The sequence below is a fragment of the Rhinatrema bivittatum genome, chromosome 1 (assembly GCF_901001135.1).
Source record: "Rhinatrema bivittatum chromosome 1, aRhiBiv1.1, whole genome shotgun sequence".
Classification (NCBI taxonomy): Eukaryota; Metazoa; Chordata; class Amphibia; order Gymnophiona; family Rhinatrematidae; genus Rhinatrema; species Rhinatrema bivittatum.
The window spans coordinates 511,730,512-511,757,927 of NC_042615.1; the positions used below are offsets into that span (position 1 = coordinate 511,730,512).

General features: G+C 44.1%; 1 protein-coding gene across 1 annotated transcript in view; it reads right to left on the reverse strand.

The window, feature by feature from the left end:
• Positions 1-21,926: 21,926 nt before the first annotated feature.
• The window catches only part of LOC115096704 (mucin-2-like), a 76,690-nt gene continuing 71,200 nt past the window's right edge, over positions 21,927-27,416 (reverse strand). Inside the window, exon 11 of the mRNA XM_029611720.1 lies at positions 21,927-22,596. Coding sequence (XP_029467580.1) covers positions 22,552-22,596 — 45 coding nt within the window. The 3' untranslated portion in view covers positions 21,927-22,551. The remainder of the gene's footprint in view (positions 22,597-27,416) is intronic.

A 27,416-nucleotide genomic window follows, 5' to 3' on the forward strand; every position in this document is an offset into this window, starting at 1 on the left:
AAACCTAAAATGGCAACCCCAATAAGCCAGACTCTGCATGCAATGCAATGCAGTGCTGGAGCACTAGAAGCAGAAATGCATTTCCTATTATACAAAGATGGACCCCAGTCATTGTTCTTGTGGGGAGTGAGGGAGAGCTGTTATATTACATAACTCCCCTCCCCCACCAGAAAAACAGTCCCAACAAAGTTCAATATTTTGTTGGGGCCACTTAGTCATCATTTTTCTTGTGGGAGGTGGATAGAAGTAGGAGGGTAGGGGGGAGAGAAAGAAAGAGGAAGGAAGTGCTCAGCGCAAATAGGGAAAGAAAGGGGCTGAGGGGAGAGGGACAGGAGGAGGATGAGGGAGGCTGAAAGAAGAGAGCAAGGGTGGGGCTGAGGGGAAAGGATAGAGCAAGGGCTGGGTAAGAGGGATGGGGTTAAGGAGTGAAAGGAGAAGAGGGGGATGGGGGAAGAGAAGTGGGGTGCTGAAGGGGGAGAAGAGATAGGTAGGAGCAAACGGAAGTGGCTAAGGACAGGAAGAAAAAGGAGAGGGCTGAAGGAAGAGGAGAGATCTGCTCTCTTCCACAAGGTGGCCCCAACATAATATTCCGTCCTCCTTACACAGAAAAACAAGTAGGTCTCTTTTCTCTCATCAGCCCCCTCCTCTTTCTTTCAGCCCCCAGTCCCTTCCTCTCTCCGCAACCCCGCCACCATCCCCTTCCCCCTGCTCCCAGTCCGCTCCTCTTCTCCCTTCCAACAGTCAAGCTTTCCCTTCCCACCACCGACCATGAACCCTGCTCCCATTCCCTCTCCTCTCTCCCCTGCACCCACCCTGCTTCTTCCTTCATTCTTTCTCTTCCACCTCTTTCTTCCACCCTCTCTTCCTCCTCCTCTTATCTCTTTCTCCTTCTGGCCCCCACCCCTTTCTCTTGCTCTCACCCAGCCTATACACCCCTGTTCCCCAGTCCTCCCCCACACTCTGTCTAGGCTTCCACTTACCTACTAACGATATGACTTCCCCTCCCTCCCAGCAGGCAGTGCAGGTCAGATGGCGGCATGGAAGGTACTACAGCTAAAAGGGAGGGAGGGGGGGGGGGGCAGTTCCTTCTGCCAGCAGCAAGGAAAGGGAAATCAGGTCTTTTTCCCACCTCATGTCTCTCAAAAAGACAGCTCTGCACTTTCCCCTTCCCCTCCCTAAATCCAAGCCAGCAGCACTCTCCTCCTCCCAGCCTTGAACCTCCGTAGTATTCTTCCCATCCCATCTCCCTACTTTTCCAGCTGAACCCCAGTGCTACTCCCCTTCTCCCCTGCTCAGAGCCAAGCCCAGCACTCCCTTCTTTCTTCCTTTCTTGCCAATGCCCTCGCTAGCCCTGTTTCCCCCCCTAGACCCAAGCCCCGCATTCTCTCCTCCCGCCCCCCAGGATGAAGCTCAGCTGTACTCCTCCTCTTCTTCTCTCAGCGGGTCCAGAGCCTGCACTCTCCTCCCATGGTTCTCCCACGAACCCTCAGGAGGGAGGAATGTCAGCACTGCCCTTCTCTCCAAGGTTCCCCCCCACCTCTCCCTAGGTCCAACGCTCCCCCATTGCGTCAGAGAAGGGGAAAAGCGGGACACATTACCTGTCTTCCCCACAACCAGCAGTAGCTGCTGGAGGCAGGGGAGTCCCAGGCTTCCGCTTCCCCACAGTCAGCGGGACCCCTGGCCTGAGCAGCAGAGGCCCGCGTCGCTAGGGAATTCAAGCTGCTGCCCTGGAGCACGGCACGAGCTGGCACGTGCTGCCTGCGGAGAACGGCCTATCCCAGGCCAGGCAGAGGGGGGGGGGGGGGGGGTGAGCTGGCAGGAAGCGATTGGCTGCTCTCAGGAGGGGGGGTGGGAGGTTAGCGCGCTCAGGTCCCCTGAAGCTGCCTCGTGCCGCCCTGTCGGGAAAAAAAATGGCCCCCTCTCGCGTGCTGCTTCCAGGTGGCGCGTGTCTCGCCTCAGACGAGGCGAGTGAACGCTGGTGTTTCCGCGACCGCGGGGCTGCTTCAGAAACTGGCGCTGCTCTGCCTCTGCGACGCATGCTGCTACTGGCTGCAGGCCTTGCTTGCACTCCGCGCTGCTTTTGACCTATGGGCACTTGCTATGCTGGACCCGGGGCAACTGCCCCGTTTGCACCTAGTAAAAGCAGCGACCTGGGATAGGTGTCACTGCTGGCTGTGAAGATGGTGGGTGTGGTTTTCCTTTTGATTGCATGGTTTAAGAACATCTCAGGAGTCCAAAGGTGAAAGCCAGTAGAATGCAACTCACACATCCATAATTCTATCTAGATGAAGACAGATGGTGAGATCTTATCACACTAACTGTCTCTTCACTGTGGGAATATCAATGATTAACCAACAGCCATGAGTGAAATAATATCCTGTGTACAGCAGAATAGAATCATTTTCATTTTGCACACAGAAGGCTAACTCTTGTATTATATTTAGAAGCTGGCTTAGAGAATTCTTGTGACAGCCTGCCCTTTAAGACAATCTGTAACCTGAGGTAATCCACAATAATGCCTGGGAGCACAGTGTAACATTATAGAGAGTTATGTGTTGGTTATTTAGGTATATCTAGAACCCATCCCAAAGATACTTAACAAAGCAGTCTGAACAGGAACAGTCAGGGGTGATTCTATCATTAAACAGAGTAAGGCAGCCACTTTAGGCTACAAAATGTTGTGGTGGCAATAAGTTCCTCTCAAGACATTCCTGCCATGGCCACCTCACCTGGCATCCAGACCCAAAACAATGGAGGAGTGGTTTTAATGACTTGCCAATAGGGTTCCCAACCTCCATGGGCAGGAAGAAAAGAACCCTGGTAGCATGGTTTTGTGAGGTGCCCACGAGGTTCACACGCTCTGTGGGCAGGAAGAAAAGAAGATGTATGCCCATGGCGGAGGTGAGTGGGAACCTTGCTGGCAGGAAGAAAAGCCTTTTGAAAGACAGGGGAGGGGTGGAGAGAGGAGACAAAGGGAAGACGAGCCGAACTGAGTGAAAGGGAAGAGAAGGGAGAAAAGGGAAGGAGGGTGAGAACGAAAGGGAGGGTTGTGAGTGAGAGGAGATGTGTTTGTAAGGGAATGGAAAGGGGTAAGTGAGATGAAGGGGGAGGTGTGAGTGAGAGGGAATGTAAGGAGGAGTTTTGATTGAGGGGAGGTGTGTATGAGAGGGAAGGGATGGGGATGAGTGAGAGGAGAGAGGTGAGTGAAAAGAGGGGGAGGAAAGGGAAAGGAAAGGCGTGAAGGGGAAGGAAGGGAGGAGGGTTTGTGGGGGAGGGTGCAGGGCCAATGGAAGCACTAGGCAGCTGCCTAGAGCACCACAATTTTGGGGTGGCACAGCAGTGGCAGAACTGCAACCATTGATTCCTTGTTCTTCCCACCCATGGTGGACCAGGGAGAGGAAGTTGTGTTGCGTGGGCCTGTGTAGGTGGGAAAAACAGGTGCAATTGCTGTGGCCAGTAGGAGCAGTGTTGGCCCATGCCCTGAGAGGAAAGAGGAGCAATTCTGTCAGACATGTGGACTGAATATGGAGGCTGCTGCCGCTTGTGCATTCCGAAGGGGGAGAAGAGTGTGTGTGTGTGTGTGTAAGCATGCGAGAGAGTGTGAGTGAGCATTTGTGTGTTAGAGAGTGTGTGTCTTTGAAATACAAGGAACACAGTCTTTGCAGCATAACTTTTTTTCCACTAATCCACAACAATTTCAGGGTGACTGGCAATCAAATGTTCCCAAGTATACAGAGTGGCAAATTTCTTTTATCCTTATTCATTTTAATTATTGAGTGTAATTTTGATGTGTCTGCTCTTTTGAAATGTTTTATTGATTTTTGGATACTTCTAAAAAATTTTCTGTGAGTTAAATTATTGAATGTTTTATTTGTCAGCTGTTTTGAAATATTATTTTTCGAGGTATAACCCCACCTCGGAATGCAGGTCTAGCACAGGTGAGGCTATAAATGTATTTATACTCTTTGGGGCAGGAACCCTAACTAGTTCTTGCACCTCCTTTACTTCCAAAGGTGTGGATTTGTTTGACTGGGGGAAGAAAGGAGTCCTCTCAGGTCCTGATGTGACAGGTTTTCTTACACATTCCATTGTGTTTCCCTGGAGAGGATGCTGGAGTCTGTTGTGGGTACAGTGAGTGCAGAAATAAATACTCTGGAGCTACTTAGATAGTTTCCAAAATAAAAGGCTTTAAAGCACTGATGATGAATATCATAAAACTCAAACTACAGCGCCTCAGAAATCCCTCTTCAGTTCCTCTACAGTCTCTTTCTTCTATCTGTGCAGGACTCACTTATACCAGGGCTAAGGGGAAAAATCCACTCTCTTAGTTTAATTAAGTGGAGCTCCAAAATGGGCAGGGTCTTTAGGATGATCAAAACCCCTTCCAAGCTGATGAAAATAGCAAAGTCTATGGCACAGAGAGTAAATCCTCTCTTTCTCTCCCCTGGGTGGTGAACACTGGATGAATGTCCCCAGTGATGTTATTTCCTTTACTCAAGGTTAGCAGATCTTCAGGATCTCCTTGATCTTACACAGGCCTTTTAGTACTCTCTCTAAATCCTTGATATGAGGGACCCTCTTTGAAACAAGCAGTTCTCTTGCTTCTAGCAGGTAGGAAGGAGGCAGCCAAACCCCTCCTCCGGTATCTTCTAACAAAAAGTTTCTTTCCCCAAATTGGAGCAAAACCTAAAAGCGGAGTCCCCTCCTCACAGCAGGACACCACCCTTCAGGAGGGTATCTTCCCTGTCCCTGTGCGGCTAACCACAGGGTTCCCCCAAATCCCTACGTGCAAGACAGGCCCAAGTGTCCAGTGAGGCTCCTAAATAAAAATATCAAAAATCCCTTAAATAAAACCCAGAAAGAACTCATCCAGACAGGCTTATGTACTGGAAGAGCAAATCTCTCCCAACCCTGGTCAGCACCATCAAACTGGATTAGCCTGCCTGTACTGACTGGGCCTGAAAAATAACAAAAGATAAGATCTCTCTAGCTCCTTACTCTCTGACAACGTAAAGGACTGCTCTCTGAGCTCACTGTGGAGAGCTCCTAAAGAGACTCACAGCGGGATGGTCACTCCAGACTCCTCAAAGGGAGTTAAATCTCAAGCGGATTGTGATGAATTGCAGGAGGACCTTGCGAGACTGAAATTTAATGTGGACAAGTGTAAGGTGTTGCATATAGGGAAAAATAACCCTTGCTGTAGTTACACAATCTTAGGTTCCATATTAGGAGCTCCCACCCAGGAAAAAGATCTAGGCGTCATAGTGGATAATACATTGAAATTGTCGGCCCTGTGTGCTGTGGCGATCAAAAAAGCAAACAGAATATTAGGAATTATTAGGAAAGGAATGGAAAATAAAACAGAGGATGTCATAATGCCTCTATATCTCTCCATGGTGAGACCACACCTTGAATACTGTGTTCAATTCTGGCCACTGCATCTCAAAAAGGGCGACCAAAATGATAAGGGACATGGAACGGGGGGGTATGATAGAGGTCTACAAAATCATAAAAGGATTTGAATAAGTTAGTGTGAGAGTGTGACAGAATTGCCAGCTTTCTAGAAAAATTATCTCTAACACTTTATCTGCCACTCCTCTGGGAACCCTGACCGCTGCCTCTCTCTTTTCCAGCATTTCAAAATGCCAAAAGGGCCAGACCCCCCCCCCCCCCTTTGCCCCCTTGCTGATTTCACCTGTGCCACACCTTGGGAGGGGGGGGGGGGCTCCATGTATTTCCTTTCCTCAGGCAGCAGATTGCTTTGAGCCGCTCCTTGGAACAGCATTTCCTAGGGCGCCCTCTGGTGCCCTATAACCTTTGCTGACAGCATTATTAATACAGTTTGTGGATGAACATTACACATGCCAAACTACTGAACATTATACTCCAGATCACAGAGAGGAATCAGTTACCACAGAATAAGAGAAAGGTAGTAGCTCTTGTTTGATTGGCAAGAATGAGACAGCTGTGATGGGCTGATCTGAACTCAACTGCTATCTGGAAACTGTACTTATCTACCTAGGCTGGGGCTGGATTTTCCACAAGGTAGAGCAGATTTCCTGAGCGGTTTCTCCTTTGATTACTTGGACTGTATCCAGATGTCGTTATTGTGAATTCTTCTGAAGATTTTGAAATCTATGGTCTTTAAATACATTTTATTCTTTTGGAAACAACAAACCTGTGGGGACATTGAATTCAGGGTAAGTCTCCTCTTGGGCCTACCAGAAGATTTCAGGTCCCCAATTGGAGATCCCTGGTAAACTAAGACTCATAAATCCCCCTGAACTCTGTTACATCCATTTTCACGGCGCATCTACTATATGACCTTCATAATAGGCGTCATTGTGCGGTAACACGTACCTTTTTTCACTCTGCCTTATTTTTAATCATTGGTCAGTCTGTACCATAATTTTTCTTATTTGCTAGTGCTCAAGTGCTCTGTGTAGTAAAATTTTCCCTCATGTATTTGCTTTTCCAAGCTATTGATAATGTCATTACTTATCTTGAAATCCAAATTGTTCCAGCCCAAGGTTTTCACATCCGATGGTCAATGGCAATGTGTCGACTCCCCACACTGCCTATCCGTGTCCGTGCCCGACACTGTACAATGTCGTCCTTCCTCAAGGGCGATATTCATTCCCCGACATGGTGGTTCTCAGCGTTTTTTTATCCTTCTCTACAAGCATCGTCGAAATAAAACGTGATGGATGAGTTTTACTAGCTTACTGTGAACTGTCCAGGGATCACTCAATGGTGCAAGTCATATCAGCAGACAATGTCAACAGTGGAAAGTCAGGAGGTGTGTCAAGAAGCATGCTAGAAATCTTTGATGATAGATTATAGAAACTGGCCATCTTCAGGATCTTGTCTGATGGAATTACCTACTAGCCTTTCTTAATAAATCAATAAATGAAAACCCTGTCTCCTTATTCCAATTTCTTCCCACGATGACTAAAATCTTGCTACATGTAGTGTATACAGGAATCTTAGTGTACTGAATTAGCCACATAAGTTTACATCTAAGTTTAGATGCCCCATACAGCAGGTCTAATTTAGACAGGTAGACTTATCAAGCTAAGGAGCAGATTTTAAATCTTAGCTTGATAAGTCTACCTGTCTTAGCTTGATAAGTCTACCTGTCTTAGCTTGATAAATTTACGCGTCCTATGCACGTAAATCCAGGAAGATTTACGTGTGTAGGGGGGTTACGTGCGCTGGGCCTATTTTCAAAAGGCCCGGCGGAGCGCGTAAATCCTGGGGACGCGTGTATGTCCCGAGGCTTGAACAAAGAGGCGTGGGCGTGGCCAGAGGCCACCGTATGATCACTGGGCCGGCAGGCGCAACTTATAAAATAAAGGTTGGGGGGGTTTAGGTAGGGCTGATGGGTGGGTTAGGGAGGGGAAGGTGGTGGGGGGGGAACGGAAGGAGCCTCCAAGGCTGCTCTGAGCCAGCAGGGCTCCCCAAGGGCTTGGCGCGCGCAAGGTGCACTATTGTGCACTCCCTTGCGCACGCCGACCCCGGATTTTATAACGTGCGCGGCTGGAAGGTAGTAAACTTATTCCTAAGGTAGGGAGTGCGGGGGGAGAGAGCTTTATATAGTGAGAAGGCTCTGATGTCATCAGAGGGGGCCGTGGGGAAGTTCCTACCGCGGGCTCTTTAAATTGAAGGAGGTTGGGCACGCGTGCACCTAGGGCAGCCCAGAGTCGGCATTAGCGTCTTCAAGCGCGTCGGGCCTTCCAGGTGTGGTGGTCTGCCATGCACTCAATCAGGGAGCCTGCCACAGCATCGGGGACGTCTTTTGAGGGTTCGGGACTCGTGGCTCTGTCCTGCGGATCACCGAGCATAATATCTACAGCATGTAGTGTAGTCCTGTTGCTCTGATACCCCATCGCACATCCATGTGTTAATTGTAGGTGCTGACACATGGATAGGCAACTCCAGTTCTGGTTTTCTGGTCACCCATAATGAATCTATTTATTGTGGATATCTTGAAAACGAGGCTGGAGTTGGCTACCCCTGTGCTCACACATATATGTAGAGCTTCCTTTTAATTTGTAGCATGATGTGATCTAGGAAAACTCATTGAGGGCATAAACATTTAGCAAGTGTTAATAATATACAAGAGGATAATATTTTTTAGGAGTGTATGAGGTAGGATTTGTTTCATGGTGGTTGGGGGTGTCATTCTTTTCCCTTTCATGTGGATTTTTTTCATTGGATTCATATTGCTTTTAGTGTGTGCTAAAACGTTTTAGTGTACATTGTTGGCATCATGTTCTGAAAAAAAGTCCATGCCTTTAACTTAGTCCTCACAAAACCCACCCCGCGGAGTTGGGTCTGTATAGGTTTTTCTGTTTATTTTAGTTTCGCTTGCACTTTTAGCTATAAGATGAGACTGAGGGAGACACCTGTGGCTCACAGGGATAATTGCAGGCTGAGCATGCTCAGTGTGCCAGTGTCAGTCAAAGCTTTGTAGAAACTTTGACAGAAAAGTTTTCCGTACAGGGCTCCATCCTGTGATGTCACCCATATGTGAGGACTAACATCCTGCTGTCCTGTGAGAACACCTGTTACAGGTAAGCAACACTTGCTTTCCATTTCTCCATGTTTGCACTGCATGCAGAATGGCTGTTTTGGGTTTCCATTCCAGTTTGTCTCCATATTTATAATTTGTGGTCTTTCTGAACTTGGTGAAGATCAGTTCTGGGTGTGTGACCGAGGTGAGGTATATACTAGTATGTAGGCATTTATCTCAAACTTATTTGTTGTATTTCTCAATAGGACATGCACAAGTGGTAAATTTAATTATTGTCTTTTCATAAGGAGGGGTATTGTGCCTGCCAGTAAAGGGAGTTTGTTTTGCTTTTACTGAGATGTCATCAGAACCAGAATATCTTTTTTTGTATGGTGAGTTGAACGGGTAATGCCCTAGTTCTGCTCTGCACCCATTGTTGGGGGTCGAGGGGGTTCCTGTGGATGCAGAGTGTATGTTTACATTTAGCCCCGTGACGGTCAATTGTTCAGTGTGTCACGCATGTGAGAACCATCTGTCAGGTGTGTCCCGGCTGAAAAAAGGTTGAGAACCACTGCATTAAGGAATAAATATTTCCATAAATCACAAATTCTTTCACATATATGTGTATATTCTCTATGATTGACTCTTGACTTACTAATTTCAGATATACTAAAACACATACATAAGATACCATTCAAACAAATATGAATTATAAATTAACAGGTAAACAGCTGTATAACCCTATATCTTTGTATCCTTATATCCCAAATGGAATAAACAGATAACATAAGAGCATGCCATACTGGGACAGACCAAGGGTCCATCAAGCCCAGCATCCTGTTTCCAACAGTGGCCAATCCAGGCTATAAGTACCTGGCAAGTACCCAAAAGCTAAGAATATTCCCATGCTACTGATGCTAGTAATAACAGTGGCTATTTTCTAAGTCAACTTGATTAATAGCAGGTAATGGACTTCTCCTCCAAGAACTTATCCAATACTTTTTTAAACACAGCTACACTAACTGCACTAAGCACATCCCCTGGCAACAAATTCCAGAGTTTAATTGTATGTTGAGTGAAAAAGAACTTTCTTCGATTAGTTTTAAATGTGCCACATGCTAACTTTATGGAGTGCCCCCTAGTCCTTCTATTATACGAAAGAGTAAATAACTGATTCACATTTACCGGTTCTAGACCTCTCATGATTTTAATCACCTCTATCATATCCCCCTCAGCCGTCTCTTCTCCAAGCTGAACAGTCTTAACCTCTTTAGTCTTTCCTCATAGGGGAGCTGTTCCCTTTTATCATTTTGGTCGCCCTTCTCTGTACCTTCTCCATCGCAACTATATCCTTTTTGAGATGCGGCGACCAGAACTGTACACAGTATTCAAGGTGCGGTCTCACCATGGAGCGATACTGAGGCATTATGACATTTTCCATTTTATTCACCTTTCCCTTTCTAATAATTCCCAACATTCTGTTTGCTTTTTTGACTGCCGCAGCACACTGAACTGACGATTTTAATGTGTTATCCACTATGACGCCTAGATCTCTTTCTTGGGTTGTAGTACCTAATATGGAACCCCACATTGTGTAACTATAGCATGGGTTATTTTTCCCTATATGCATCACCTTGCACTTATTCACATTAAATTTCATCTGCCATTTGGATGCCCAATTTTCCAGTCTCACAAGGTCTTCCTGCAAATTATCACAATCTGCTTGTGATTTAACTACTCTGAACAATTTTGTGTCATCTGCAAATTTGATTATCTCACTCGTCGTATTTCTTTCCAGATCATTTATAAATATATTGAAAAGTAAGGGTCCCAATACAGATCCCTGAGGCACTCCACTGCCCACTCCCTTCCACTGAGAAAATTGTCCATTTAATCCTATTCTCTGTTTCCTGCTTTTAGCCAGTTTACAATCCACGAAAGGACATCACCACCATGACTTTTTACTTTTCCTAGAAGCTTCTCATGAGGAACTTTGTCAAACACCTTCTGAAAATCCAAGTATACTACATCTACCAGTTCACGTTTATCCACATGTTTATTAACTCCTTCAAAAAAGTGAAGCAGATTTGTGAGGCAAGACTTGCCTTGGGTAAAGCCATGTTGACTTTGTTCCATTAAACCATGTCTTTCTATATGTTCTGTGATTTTGATATTTAGAATAAGCTCTTGGAGGAGAAGTCCATTAATGTCTATTAATCAAGTTTACTTAGGGAATAGCCACTGCTATTAATTGCATCATTAGCATGGAGTCTTCTTAGTGTTTGCGTAATTGCCAGGTTCTTGTGGCCTGATTTGGCCTCTGTTGGAAACAGGATGCTGGGCTTGATGGACCCTTGGTCTGACCTAACATGGCAATTTCTTATGTTAGAACACTTTCCACTATTTTTTTCTGGCACTGAAGTCAGGTTAACTGGTCTGTAGTTTTCCAGATCGCCCCTGGAGCCCTTTTTAAATACTGGGGTTACATTAGCCACCCTCCAGTCTTCAGGTACACTGGATGATATTTAGTGATGTTACAAATTTTTACTAACAGATCTAAAATTTCATTTTTGAGTTCGTTCAGAACCCTGGGGTGTATACTATCTGGTCCAGGTGATTTACTACTCTTCAGTTTGTCAATCAGGACTACCACTACTAAAGCTTAGTTTGGTGACAATGGGGCGGATTTTCAGAGCCCTGCTCGCGTAAATCCGCCCAAAACCGGGCGGATTTACGCGAGCAGGGCCCTGCGCGCCGGGAAGCCTATTTTACATAGGCCTACCGGCGCGCGCAGAGCCCCGGGACTCGCGTAAGTCCCGGGGTTTTCGGAGGGGGCGTGTTGGGGGCGGGCCCGAACCGCGCGGTGTTTTCGGGGCGTGTCGGGAGCGTTCCGGGGGCGTGGCTACGGCCCGGGGCGGCCCGGGGCGTGGCCGCGCCCTCCGGACCCGCCCCCAGGTCGCGTCCCGGCGCGCAGGAGGCCCGCTGACGCGCGGGGATTTACGCCTCCCTCTGGTGCGCGCGCCGATCCAGGATTTTAGCGGATACGCGCGGCTCCGCGCGTATCTACTAAAATCCAGCGTACTTTTGTTTGCGCCTGGAGCGCAAACAAAAGTAGGCTATTCGCGCTCGTTTTAAAATCCGCCCCAATGTGTAATATACTTAGCTTTATTCTTTTCAATAGATGATAAGATGGCAGAGCTTGCAAACGCTGCTGTTTACCATGGGTTAACTTTGTACCAGGAAGTCAAGAAGCTTTGGTGGTTTGAGACAATGATGCTAGCTTATGATGCTGGCTTGTGCAAGTTGGAGCTATAAAATCTTACACCCACAGTACTTGGAACCTTTGACATTTCCAACTCTTGAACACATAGACTTACCTACTAGCCTTTCTTAATAAATCAATAAATGAAAACCCTGTCTCCTTATTCCAATTTCTTCACACGATGACTAAAATCTTGCTACATGTAGTGTATACAGGAATCTTAGTGTACTGAGATTACTAGCTATTGTAAATAAAATTTAAAAAAATATTTTCCTCACTTTTAGGATATGTGACTTAACTATCATATAGTCATTCTTTATTGTGCGATGTGCCGGTATCACGCGGTATTAAAATTAGGGGAAGGGGAGGAGTGTGGGTGGCATTTGGCAGAGTTATCTCCCGACAGCACCGCGGGAAATAACTACACCTTTTCCTCTGGCAATATGGGGGCTATAATATGTAGTGCGGCCGCACTTCGGCAGGCAAACTGCACTACTGTGATGCAGCTGGCTGCCCATTATGGCCCCCACCCTTTTTTTCACAGCACAGAATGATGAATCCAGGGATTAGTGTTTTAGTTGCTTGCAGATCTTCTTCAGGAACCTCAGAAAGAAATCAGGAACCCAGTCATTCTTTCACACATTCTTTGAAATCCCTCATTATAGTCATTCAGAATATCAGACTATCAATATTTATACTCGGGCAAAATTCCAATTTCCAATTACAGCTAAGTAAAGGTACTAATTTTTCTACATTAGTTTTAACCTTTCTCTAAAATTAGGAAACTGATTTATCTACATCAGCTTTACATTCCCTTCTTAAAAAAATAGTGAGATACTGGTTTATCTACACCAGTTTTATATCCCCAAATGTTTTATTTAGCATTTAAAAGTTCACTAAATCTTTGTGGAAATTTATAAAAATATTCTACCATTCCTCCTTCCATACAACATTCAGTCACTATCAAGAGTGACAAATAAATTCCGTGGGTCAGTCAAATTAAAATTATTTTTAAAACTTCAATCTTTCTTCCTTACCTCAGGATAATCTATATAAATAAAAATGTAAATGTTCGTTTGTTCAAAATCTTAAATCTCTGAACGTTCTTTACCGATTTCTTTGAAATTTTGACACAACGTTGCAATCGAATACGCCCGTGTTTTTATATACCTATATTATATAGATGTCACACCTGTGACAGGTAAAAACATGCTTTTTTGGGAAAAGCAGCACCATCTGTTGGACGTAAAAGCAACACAGGCTATCTTTAATATAAATGGGCTCTGACCGACGGACCGCAAATGCGCAGTAGAGAGCAGCTCTTCCGTGCATGTGCGGACCATAGAGCTCTGCACTACATGCTGGATGTCACAGAGGGGAGGAGAAAAAGGCATACGAGTCGCCGCTCCGAGAAACGGCTCAGCCCGTTCCTCCGCCGCTGGGGAAGGGGGGAGGGAGTAGGGACTGCCGGACAGTTACACACAGGAGGAGGAAAGGGTAAAAGTCGCCGAGTCAGTCCATCCACTGCCGGGGAAGGGGGGGAGGGAGTTGGGACGGCCGGAGCAGAGCTAATGCGTATTGTGAAATTAAACCAGACTGAGCCACGGCAACACGTGGCCGGGTACAGCTAGTAAATAAATATAATCACAAACACCTTCATAATCATTCGGTTGTATTCCCTAGCTATCTTTAGCTAATAAGTGTTTCTGCTAGACCTCTGTGTACAAGCAGCAGCAGTGCAGGTCTTGTCCTCTCCTCGGTCAGCTCAGGAATCCCCCCAATATTCTAAACTGAAACTACTATGTCAGATTCAAGGAATTATTACTCTGAATGAAGTCATTAAATAAAATCTTTCCTTGTCTCTTGTTTTTAGGTAAATAAGAACATATATTTAACAATCCTATTAGTGAATAATAAAACAATACATTTTTAATCCACTTTTACTTTTATCTTCACAAGGAAAAATATTTTAAAAGTGCTTTTTACTTCAAGAATTTTAACAAGACTCCCTTGTCAAAGAGACTCTATAGCAATGGCCTCCCCTGTTACAGTTGCTCTGATGTTTAAACTAATGGATCCCATTCTTGCCAAAGTGGCAGAGACTGAATTTTAAACAAAATTAAAATCTATAGTTTTCAAATAAAATGTTACTTTTCCCAAACAAACACTTCCAATCCTCATCATTCACATTACTACAGTACTCATTTATTTGAAATCCCATGAAAACCCCTCAGAACCCCCTTTAATTCAATATCTGAATTTAGAAACATTTCAGAACAGTTTTAAAAGTAGCAAAAGTTTCTTTAAAATGTCTTAGATGTTTATTAATACAAAACACATTTTTCCTATTAATCTGTATTTTATATCTGGACTCCAGAAATACTTGTAAATAATATTTTTTAATTAAACTGTTTTCAAAGTCTCATTTTTACATGAATCACATTCTAAATAAGTCTTCTCATGACCACCGCTATCAAAACACTGAATTTTTAAAGTTTTATAGGCCCTCTAATCCCTTCCCACAATGGATATTAAAATGAATGTGTAGCCCTTTAAAAATTGTATGGGAGCCTAATTAATTATTACATGATAAAAATGCTAAGTTTTTGAACTTTAAAAAGTCCCAAAAACTTTTATTTTTAACTTAAAAAGAGCTTCCAGGCATTGTGCTTGGCAGCTGCTGATGTCATTGATGATATCATGTAGGGTCCTCACTCTTGAATGCACCGGGAACTTTCCCAGGGCTCCTAGCACCAAGTGTATATTTTTTTATAATTAATATATGCAACTTCTCCTACGGCAGCTTCCCAGGCTACCGCTGCCTATTGAGGCAAACACATGATGGCGCTGACACACTTTTTTTTTTTTTTTAATTAAAATTTGTATCGGTGGCTCTGGGCTGCAAGGAGAGAGGAGAGAGACCCAAAGCAGCAGCACTGACATCCGCAGCCTGCTCCAGTCTCCCCTCAGCTCGTGGTGGTTTTTCTTTTACTTTTATTTCCATGCCCACGGTAGTCCCCACTCTCCCGTGTCACTTCTAGCAAATGCCGGCACTCCGGTGTACGTTAGTGCGCGAACATCAGGACGCATCGGCGCAGTCATTGGGACTCTTAGAGCAGCCATGGCACCAAAACAGTCGCCCCCTCTGAGTCCTGATGTCTGCCTCCAATCACACGCGGAATACGCTGCTCTCTCGCAGCAAATACTGCTCAAAAAAATCAACACAGGGCTCATGCCACCGATGCTCGGGACAGACACCTTTCTCTCAGCCTTGTTTTCTTCTTCAACCTGCCGCTCCCAACTTTTAAATGCGGCAACCAAGTGCTGAAGCACTCTCTTCTGGCCCCAGAGTCATTTTTTTTCCTTTTCTCACCTTCTACATTATTCTAATTTCCAAGTCTGTTATTGAATAGAGGAACTCAGAATACAAGTTTATACTAGAGATTGGGGATGCTTTGAAACTAATTTGAAACTATAGCACAGATGGAGGTAGGCAATTTCTAGTTTGAGCAGGTATCTCCCAGCATGCCCTACCTGGCTGGGCTTTGAGCTTATACTTCAGTCCTACTGGGCACAGAGCAGTTACCTGACTCCTGCAAGTTTAAAAATATTTCTTTCTTTTTATTCCAAGATATTTTGCTTTCTCTCTGTTCTGAATCTGTTGTGGTGCAAGACTGCATAATTGAGTTCTGAATAGAGATTATAATATTCTGTTCTTACTAACTGACTGGTTGGTAAGCTGGAGGGGGGGGGGGCAAAAAAAAGGTGGAATAATATTTGCTAGTTTTTATTTTAATTTCTGTTTTTTGCTTTGCTAGTTATTATTCTAATTTCCAAGTCTGTTACTGAATAGAGGAACTCAGAATACAGGTTTCTACTAGAGATTGGGGGTGCTTTGAAACTAATTTGAAACTATAGTGCCCACTGTTTAATTTCCTCCCACCCCTAGGCTAGTTCTTCTAATATAGTCCACTTGGATAGAGAATTAGAAACAAGATAATTTAGAAATTTAGCAATTCCTTAGTATCTGAAAAGAAAGAAGAAACTCAATGCATACAGAAATTCCAAAATACAATCAATAACCAAAGAAGAAAGCTCATTGTGCTGGGTGACTATCATCAGAGGCACTAATTTGGGAACTCTTCTAGAGGGAAGCACTACAGTTAAATGCCTCCCAAGATCATTGGCCGGCAGAAATGCCTTTCAGATAGAACGATCCAAAAAGACAGCAAAAACTCTAAAGCTGATATTATCATCCATATGGGAACCAACGACCTTGCTAGTAACAGCATCCAAGCGGTACAGAGAGATTTCCAGTCTCTAGCGAAACAGATTAGTCACATGGCCACAACCATCGCTTTTTCAGAAGTGTAATCTGTTCAGGGAAAGGGGAAGGAGAGACTAAACCATATTGATAACTTCAATATATGGCTCAACTCCTGGTGTAAGGAACAACGTTTTGGATTTATTGGGGGCTGGGGCCATGTATGGAATAATAAAAAGCTGTATGTCAAAGATGGCTTACATCTCTCTATGGCAGGAAAAAGAATCCTGAGATAAATTCAAATCCTATGTCACAAGGCATTTAAACTAGAAGCCGGGGGTGGTAGAAAGAAATTAGAATATCACCCCCAAATACAAATGCAATGGAAAAGGGTGAAGTGGATAACAAAACTCAACTAAATAAGTCACAAAAGGAGTCCAAGAAAAGCAGTAACCTGAACGAGAAAAGCTGGAAAGCTATGAGCACAAATGCTCGTAGTTTGGGCAATAAAATCCCAGATCTGCAAGTGGACTTGGACATTGTTGCTGTCACGGAGACGTGGTTCACGGAATCTCATGATTGGGATGCGGCAATACCGGGCTATAACTTATTAAGGAAGGACAGAAAGGCAGGAAAGGGAGAGGAGTGGCTCTTTATGTCAGAAACAATATCCAAACATCTGAGTTACAAAGAAGATGGAGCAAAGAAGAAGCACTATGGGCCGACCTAAAAAAAGATGATGGGGCTTCCGTTTCTATTGGAGTGGTTTACAGGCCTCCAAATCAAATGGAAGAGCTTGACAAAGATCTAGTTGAAGAGATCCAAAAGATGGGAAAGAAGGGAGAAGTGGTGATTGTTGGAGATTTTAATCTGCCGGATGTAGACTGGAGAATCCCTTCTGCAGAATCTAACAGTAGTAGAGAGATAGTGGATGCCCTGCAAGGGGCTCTGTTCAAACAAATGGTAATGGAACACACAAGGGTGGGAGTTATACTTGACTAAGTTCTCACTAATGGAGATAATGTCTCTAATGTCCAGGTGGGTGCCCACCTCAGCACCAGTAATCATCATACAGTATGGTTTCATATCACAAATAGGATACAGAGAAGTAGCACGAAGACTCAAGTTTTGCAGTTTAAAAACACGTACTTTGATGAAATGGGGAAGTACCTGGAGGAAAAACTAGAAGGCTGGGAGAATGAGAGAGATGTGGAATAACAGTGGACCAAACTAAAAGCAATTACCAAGGCAACTAATCTATATGTTAGAAAGGTAAAGATAAGCAAAAGAAAAATGAAACCTATCTGGTTCTCAAAGGAGGTGGCTGACAAAATAAAAGCTAAAGGAACACGTTCAAGAAATATAAAGAATCCCAAAGAGAGGAACACAAGGAAGAATATCTGGTGGAACTGAGGGAGATGAAGAAAGCAATCAAGAAAGTGAAAATTCAAGTGGAAGAAAGGATTGCCAAAGAGGTAAAGCGAGGTGACAAAACATTTTTCAGATACATCAGTGAAAGGAGAAAAGTCCAAAGTGGTATACTGAAATTGAAAGGTGAAAAGGATCAATGGGTGGAGACAGACGAAGAAATGGCAGAAATATTAAACGAATACTTCAGTACCGTACTCACTAAAGAAGACCCCGGAGAAGGACCGACACTAGTTAACAAGAAACTGGAGGGAAGCGGAATGGATGAAACTCCGTTTATGGAAGAGAATGTATGGGAAGATCTAGGAAAACTGAAGGTGGACAAAGCCATGGGGCTGATGAGGTTCATCCCAGGATACTGAGGGAGTTAAGAGATGTGCTGGCAGCTCCGCTGTGTGATCTGTTCAATAGCCCCCTGGAAACGGGAGTGGTGCCGAGTGATTGGAGAAGAGCGACGGTGGTCCTGCTTCACAAGAGCGGGAGCAGACAGGAGGCTGGAATCTACAGGCCGGTTAGCCTCACCTCGGTGTTGGGAAAGGTATTGGCGTCGCTGCTGAAGGAAAGAATTGTGAACTATCTACAAGCAGCAGAATTGATGGACCAGAGGCAGCATGGTTTCACCAAGGGAAGGTCCTATCAGACCAATCTGATCGACTTTTTTGATTGGGTGACTAAGGAATTGGATCGAGGAAGAGCGCTCGATTGTTATCTTTTTGGATTTTAGCAAAGCTTTTGATACGGTCCCGCACAGGAGGCTGGTGAATAAAATGAGAAGCTTAGGAGTGAGTGCCAAGGTGGTGGCCTGGATTGTAAACTGGTTGACAGACAGAAGACCTTGTGTGATGGTAAATGGAACTTACTCTGAAGAGAGTGCGGTGTTAAGCAGAGTGCCACAAAGATCGGTGTTGGGACCGGTCCTGTTCAATATCTTTGTGAGCGACATTGCGGACGGGATAGAAGGTAAGGTTTGTCTTTTTGCGGATGACACTAAGATCTGCAATAGAGTGGACATGCTGGAAAGAGTGGAGAGAATGAGATGGGATTTAAGGAAGCTGGAAGAGTGGTCGAAGATATGGCAGCTGAAATTCAATTCCAAGAAGTGCAGAGTCATGCATATGGGGTGTGGAAATCCAAAAGAACTGTATTCGATGGGGGGTGAAGGGCTGGTGTGCACGGAGCAGGAGAGAGACCTTGGGGTGATAGTGTCTAACGATCTGAAGTCGGTGAATCAATGTGACAAAGTGATAGCTAAAGCCAGAAGAATGCTGGGCTGCATAGAGAGAGGAATATCGAGTAAGAAAAGGGAAGTGATTATCCCCTTGTACAGATCCTTGGTGAGGCCTCACCTGGAGTACTGTGCTCAGTTCTGGAGACCATATCTCAAAGGAGACAGAGACAGGAAGGAGGTGGACCAGAGAAGGGCGACCAAAAAGGTGGAGGGTCTTCATTGAATGACTTATGAGGAAAGATTGAAGAATCTAAATATGTATACCCTGGAAGAAAGGAGGAGCAGAGGTGATATGATACAGATTTTCAGATACTTGGAAAGTTTTAATGATCTAAAGACAATGACAAACCTTTTCCATTGGAAAAAAATCAGCAGAACCAGGGGGTCACGATTTGAAGCTCCAGGGAGGAAGACTCAGAACCAATGTCAGGAAGTATTTCTTCACGGAGAGGGTGGTGGATGCCTTGAACGTCTATTTTTGAAAAATAAGTGGGAGACTTACTGTCCCATGTTGGAACATGAAAGGAGGTAAAACGAATATCCAATTGTAAGATGATATACTTAGGCTCCTGATGAAGCGGGTAATGCGAAACTTCAGCCGTCATTGAGCTAACTTAGACGAATGTCCTGGATATTCAACTCTCTTAGTTTTCCTCCACTGTAATATGAGATATTCAGTGCCTTGAGATTTTTTTCAAAGACTGTGGGGAGGTATGATTTACACCATCTAAAACCGAAATGATTGAATATACCGGGCGATCTCTGACTTAATTGCAGAAACACGCTGACAGGCTTACTGATGCGGCATTAATATTAATAATAATACTTACATTTTGATAAATTATTTAAGAAATAAAATTCAAAAAGAAAATACAAAAAAAGAATAATAAGTGACATTTTTTGGCAACTACATAGTGAAGTTACGTTGCATTTCCTTTTTTTTGTGTTCGTTTATATCTGTTTCTAGCAGGAAAAAGGATAGTAAGGGATAAATTCAAATCCTATGTCATAAGACATTTAAATTGAATGATGGAGGTGGTAGAAGGACATTGGAATGTCACCCTCCAAAAATAAAAATAAAACCAAATACAAAAACAAAGGAAATGGGCGAAGAGTGTTATGTTTTAAGGTGTTTGAGTGGATTCTTGGGTACTGTGGTGATGACTACACCCACAGGGAGGAGCCCTGTGAGGAACCACAGTACTAGGCTAGACTCGAGACATGCAAACACTGAGATTTGTCTTTTATTATACAGCTGATGTGTTCCATCAGAAGTGGCAGTAGTGAGGTGATCCAGAGGTAGCAGTCCTGGGATCCTCGGTAGAGGAGATGCGTCTCACAGAGATAGTATAGGGAGATCCAGTTGCAGGCTCCCAGTGCAGCAGAGCTGTAGATGAGACAGACTGACAATGTTAGATTACTCACTAAGTTGGTAGCTGATTAGGTGGTGATTCCAGCAGGCAGAAGTAGTTGAATACAGGCACCGAGCCAGGGAGAACAGGCCCTCAAGGAGAGAGTACCTGATCCCATATAGGCACCTGAAAGAAAGCAAAGGGCCCCGGAGGAGCGGGTACCCAGGATACAGAAATACCCCAAAGGGCAGAGAGAGCTTCCAGCAGCAGCAAGGAAGCAGCAGAATAGCTCAGACTGGAGGCTTTTGATCCATTCACCAATCCAATCTCAATCCTTGCTAACTCGATTAGCTAGCAAACAAGGGCAGGCTAAATACCTGGATGGCGTGACGTCACTCGAGGGGGATGCCCCCAAGGTTCCCACCATGACGTGGATAAAGACGTGGGTGGCATGCGCGCGCGTACCCTAGGAGGCCCTTAGGAGATCATGGCATGAGGCTCTGCCATAGCCGTTCCGGGGACGCCGGAGAGAGCAGCAAGCAGACACGGCAGTAGCCATCTTCCCAAGGGTAGTGGGGAGAGCAGAGAGAAAGGTGAGGCACAAAAGTCGAAGCCATCTGAGACTGATGGACGCAACAAAGAGGATTACAAAAGTCAGCTGAATAAGGCCAAAAAACAAGTCCAAGATAAGCAGTAAACTGAACGAGACACTGGAAAGCTATGAGCACAAATGCTTATAGTCTGGGCAATACAATCCCAAACCTGCAAGCCCTAATGGTGGAGGTGGACTTATACATTGTTGCTGTTATGGAGACATGGTTCATGGAATCTCACGTTTGGGATACGACTATAACAGGCTATAACTTGTTGAGCAAGGAAAGAGAGGACAGAAAAGGGGGAGGAGTAGCTTTTTATGTCAAAAACAATACCCAAGCTACTGAACTGCAAGGAATGTGGGGTAGAGAAGAAGCATTATGGGCCATCCTAAAAAAAGATGATGGTGCATTCATTTTTACTGGTGTGGTTTACAGGCCTCCAACTCAAATGGAAGAACTAGACAGAGATCTGGTCGAAGACATCCAAAAGGTGGGAAAGAAGGGAGAAGTGTTAATTGTTGGAGACTTTAATCTGCCGGATGTAGACTTGAAAATCCTTTCCATGGAATCCACCAGAAGTAGAGAGATAGTGGATGCCCTGCAAGGGGCTCTCTTCAAACAAATGGTAATGAAACCCATGAGGGAGGGAGTTATACTCTACCTAGTGCTCAGTGACAGGGATAATGTCTCAAATGTCCGGTTAGGTGCCCACCTCAGCACCATTGATCATCAAATAGTATGGTTTGACATCGCAAACAGGATGCGGAGAAGTCACACGAAGACTCGAGCTTTGACTTTCAAAAATACACACTTTGTCGAAATGGGGGCATACCTGGAGGTTGAATTAGAAGGCTGGGAGAAAAAGGAGAGGTGGAACAACAGTGGACCAAACTAAAGGGAACATGGACTCTGGCTATCCTTTTGCAGTTTTTGTTAATTGCAATAAAAAATTTAACAAAACACAAGCCTGCTTACCTCAGCAGGGCTGGAAATAGAAAATCATCAATTTATGCACCTGAATGGAGGAGTAGCCTAGTGGTTAGAGCAGCGTGCTATGAACTAGGAGACCAGCATTCAAGTCCCGCTGTTGCTCCTTGTGACCTTGGGTAAATCACTTTACCCTCCATTGTCTCAGGTACAAACATAGATTATAAGCTCTCTGGGGATAGGGAAATGCCTGCAGTACATGAATGTAATCCACTTAAAAGGAATAAAAAAAAAATCATTTAGCAAAGTTCCTACTTTCTCCTAGTCGTGTCTGTGGCCTCCTATCCTCTCTGGGATCTGCCTTCTTAACACTCTCCCCAGAGGACATGCCTTTCAACCAGGATTTCCTTGTGGGTTGTCATAAAATAGAGGGTCTTACATGGACTCCTTTACATGAAATAAGTGGTTTTTATTTGCCAGTACATTTTAAATTATTATGAATATATGACACAAGAATCAGCATGGATAATTCTGCAATGTGAGAACAGTGTGTTGTGGGTCATCATCAAAACCCCATGTAGGTATCATGCCAAAACATGTAATATATCAATATATGACAGACAGCTGAAGAGCAGATCATCAAGAGAATCCCAAGCATATATAAAGCATGAATACAGCATGAATTAACCCCTGTCCAAAATCATCCATCAAAATAGCCAGGGAATGTTGACCATTCTGAATCAACATTGCCATCTGGACAAATTCCTTGTTTGCCCTGTAGACCAGAACTTCTCATAAAGTGCCAGAACCTTTCTTGAGGGGTCAAGTTTTCCTTGCTGTTCCATGGTTGGTTTCCATCGCATCATATCATCTGTTTCTATGACTTGCTCAGAAATGCCTAGAGCTGTGAACTTCATTATTAAGCTTGTGGAATTGACTCTTCTTGGTAAAGATTGCCATAGCTGATCCAAGTGAATAATTACTGTGGTAAGTCTATAATTATCTCAGGCCTTTTCACAGATACCTATAAAAGAGAGATTGATGAAAGGGATAAAAAAATTGATTGTGAGTTTGAATTAAAGAAGAGGTTGAAGATCTAAGCTTATAAAACCATATCTCAAATTATTCTCTGTCAACAAGCAGGCATGGAAGATGGTAGGAAAAAGGTTCTGGAATTGTTTCGGGAGGAACGGAGTTAGTTGGATAAAGTATCCAGCTAGCTCCAATATTCTGACCTGTCTAAAGTTAGATCGAGTTTAGCGCCCTCTTGGCAGCAAGGTGAGGTGGCCTCTGGGCATTTTGAGGGGCACTTTTTGCCACTCCAAAATTTTGCTGCTTCAGATGACCACATCACCCTACCTCATTAGAGAGCCGTCCCTGTATCTGGACCTATCCAGCTAACTTTAAGCCCGGTAAGTTTATCCGGTTAACTAGCTGAGCCACTGAGTGACTGAATATTGCCTCCCTTCTGTCTGCTATTGCTGTCTTGGCCTGGACCACATCTCCTCCAGCTGCTGCAGCTATGGTCAGATGTCTCCTAGAATGGAGCAACATCACACCTGGAAGGTGAAGTCCCTAAGGAAGGCACTGGCAAGTAAGAATCTAAAGCCTTTGCATGAGGATGAGCAGCAGGGCTGCTCCTCATCAGACTCCCAACATAGGAAATGAAAACAGGAATCTTTTCATTCTCATTCCTGTAAGCACAGAAAATTTCCCCCCTCTGTGGCACCAGTTCCTGGATCCATCTCAGGTCAGGGGTTGAGTTTGGTATGGAAGCTTATGGCACTGGGTGAGGCACGAAGAAAAGCACCTAAATAACGTGAAGGAACCCCTTCAGAGCCATCTCCCTTGGAGCCAAAGTAAAGATCAGCACCATAGGCAGGAGCAGGAACCTCCTCACCACCGAGGTGGGAGATAGCCTCATCAGTGCAGGTCCTATCATCCTTCATAGCTCAGAAGATTCCCCATGGCTCTCAGCTATTTATTTTACTTGGATCTGGGGCCAACCAAGGTGCCATCTTTCTCATTGCTGCAGAGCTCACATTCTAAGGGACAGTCATCACACTTGGCACAGCATGTGAAGGTGCCTTTATTGTGTCAGAGCAGAGCACTTCGGCACATAAGTTTGAGCTCCGCTATGATGAAGAAGGAGACACTGATGGTACCATCCATGAACTAAGGTGCTGTTCAATAGGAGCTGTAAACACCCAATGTGGAATGCCTCAGAGCCATTTGCTGTCACGGCAGATGTAGCTCCTTGGCTTTACAGGCAGCATTTAATGAGGATGATCCAATGCATATCCAGCATAACTCTCTGCTTCAACGGCAGGGGGAAAGAAGAAAAGTGGATCTATATACAGACAACAAACAACAAGGACTGAAATACATAGTCTGGGTAAACAAATAAGCATGGGTGTAGCTTGCTTATTGGGGCAGTTACTACCCCTAACTAATTAAGCTAGATATTTCATTTAGCTGCAGTTCCAACACAGCTCTCTACATTAATGGTGAGGGTGGAAGGGAAATAGAACCAAAAGGTTACTAAGAGCCAAGAGTAACCGATAAGTATGAGAAAAAAAAAAGTGCGAAACTTGCTGGGCAGACTGGATGGGCCGTTTGGTCTTCTTCTGCTGTCATTTCTATGTTTCTATGTTTCTATGTTTGAAGAGGACATCTCTCTTCCTACTCCAGCACAGAGGGACTCCCAGCTATTTTTTGAAGAAAATGGTTTAAAAACAATAGTTTATTCTCTAATTGTGACACCACTTGACTATTGCAACATATTGTATCTTGGTTTACCACAGACTACAATGAGCTTTTCGATATGTCCAAAATTTAGCAGCAAGAATTATTTATGGGCTTTCTTTACGACAACATATTACTCCAACTTTCACTCAATATCACTGGCTCCCAATAATTTGGCGAATCAGTTCAGGGATTTAATTTTCATTTTTAAAGGTATCAATGGGCTTGTATCTCTGGTTTTTAATTTGGATTTGAAACTCTATCAGCCTACAAGGTCACTACGTTCAGCAATACAATTACATTTGGAATTTTTCTCTTTTAAATGTATATGATTAGATGTATAACATGAGTGGTTATTTATGGTTCAGGGTCCTTTTTATGGAATATGTTACCAGTGAAAATTAAAAAAGAAATCTGTCTTAAAAGGTTTAGAAAGTTGATCGAAACTTGTCTTTTAATCAGGCTTATGATATCATATAGCCTTATTTTATCTGTTATTATATTTTATAGCTTGTTAGATATTATGAAGGGTTTTTCCTTGGAGAAACTAATTTAAAGAGAATGAGGGGTAATGATGTAAATTAAGAGACCCAAGAGGGGAAAAGGTGAAAGAAGAGGAGGAAGGGAAGGAGAGAGGGAGGGAGGAAGAAAGAAGGAGGAAAAGGGAGAGAGGAAGGAGAAAAGAAGTGAAAGGAAAAGGGAGAAAAAAAAGAAAAAATATATGCAGATGCCAATATTGTGCCTTCTGGTTGCCTGGAAATCTGGTCTCAAATACAGGCCCAGACTTCCACATAATTTGGAGTGGTCCAACTACCACACTATTCCATGGGGATTAAGTCAGTATTGAAGTGTGCTAGACACACTCATGATCAATCCAACACTCTTTAAGGGATCCATGCTGAGTTCCTGGATTCCAGTCTACCGGTTCCGGTTCCACATGGTGAAGAATTTGCAAAAATGCATGCACAACTAAAAGCCTTTGATGGAATCATCAGACCCAGAGAAGGCTGACTTCCATTGAGTAGTGAAGGTCATGGAGGAATGTGAGAAGCACCTTGTCCATATTGTCTACCACGCTTTTGATTCTATGATCAGGACTTTGGCTACCTCCATAGGAGCCTGAAGGCTTGCATAGTTGTGAGCAAGTGGGCTCCGAGAAGACTTGCATGATTGTCTTCCAGATGTATCCTACAACTTATTCAGCAATTAAATTCAAGAGACAGTGGCCCTGATTAAGGAAGACTAAGCCACTTTACAGTTGTTATGAGCTGCATTGGGGGACCAACTAGCTCCTACCCAATGCCAGTATTTTTCCTAGAAATGTCCATTCTTCTAAAGATAACCCTTCTGCTTTTTTCACTGTCATTAGGTTCCTCCCACTCTTCACCAGTAGCAGCTACCTGCTCAAGTTCATTAGAGGAAAAGGCATGAGCCAAAGGCTCAGCAGCAAATGCAGCCTAAGTTTAGGACCAGTTTTTGATGACTTTGATAACAACTTTCTGCCTCCTTCACTGGAGGGAAGGGTTGACTCCTTCTCAGCTTGTCTCTGAGTTACCAAGGACCAGTTGGGTTAGCAAGTAGCACATTTAAGACTAATCGGAGAAAATTATTTTTCACTCAACGCACAATAAAGCTCTGGAATTTGTTGCCAGAAGATGTGGTTAGTGCAGTTAGTGTAGCTGGGTTCAAAAAAGGTTTGGATAAGTTCTTGGAGGAGAAGTACATTAACTGCTATTAATCAAGTTTACTTAGGGAATAGCCACTGCTATTAATTGCATCAGTGGCATGGGATCTTCTTGGTGTTTGGGTAATTGCCAGGTTATTGTGGTCTGGTTCGACCTCTGTTGGAAACAGGATGCTGGGCTTGATGGACCCTTGGTCTGACCCAGCATGGCAATTTCTTATGTTCTTATGAAAATTGTGGAGTAAGGCTACTGCTTATATTACTTTTGCTTTCTTCTGAGCTAACAGATTTTAGTCTTCATCTCCAACACTTCTTAATCAGCCTAACTGCAGCTGGAGGTGGAAATGATCCTTCAGCATAAATCAGGGGGGTTGATGCTTATACTTGTGGATTGATGCCTAGACTTGTGGGTGACTGAACAAGTTGTTGGTTCAGGAGAGGTTCAGAATGAACTCCCTCAAAATTTTCTTTCATTCTACTGAGTGATCAGATATGTGATCTGGATCTGAAAGATGCTTATGTACACATTGCCATTTTTCTTGTCCATTGGAACTTCCTCAGATTTGCGGAGAAGAACACTCATTACCAATGCACAAATGTGTTTACAAAATGCCGAGTAGTCATGGGAATACAACTTCACTGGCAAGGAGTTTGCATGTTCCCATACCTGTATGATTGGGTGGTGACAGGTCCATCTTTGTCAGGAGTTTTGGAGTCCCTTGAAAAGACCATATGGCTCCTTAAGTCCCTGGGTTTCCTGGTCAACTTTTCTGAGTCAACATTTCTGAGTCAACCAGTTCATAGGAGCCTATATAGATTCACTTAAAGTACCACAATGCTCATGGGCCTAGTAAGGTCTCTTCTTCAACAGGACCGATTGTAAGCAAGGTAGTCCTGGTCCTTCTCAGACACATTGCTGCTGCAGTTTATGTGGTTCCTCTGACTTGCGTGCACATGCAGGGCCTTCAGTAGTGCACCAAAGCCAATGGGATCAGCAATACCAGCCTTTATTCCACAAATCTCCAATACCCTCAGAATAAGAACATCCCTTGAGTGGTGGATGAATCCAGAAGTTTTTAAGTTGGGACTCTCATAAGAATATAAGAACATAAGAATTGCCATACTGGGTCACACCAAGGGTCCATCAAGTTCAGTATCTTGTCTTCAATAGTGGCCAATCCAGTTCACAAGTACCTGGCAAAATCCCAAACAGTAAATATATCCCACTGTACGTATGACCACATCTAGTGGCTCTGTCTACCAATGCTTCCACCCAGGGATGGAAGACACATCAGTGTGGCGTGGACCCAGGGATCATGGTCTCCTGTGGTGAGTCATCTGCAAATCAATCACCTAGAGCTGTTATTTTGAAAATTATTTTCATCCCAATAGGGATAACAGTTCATGTATAAAAA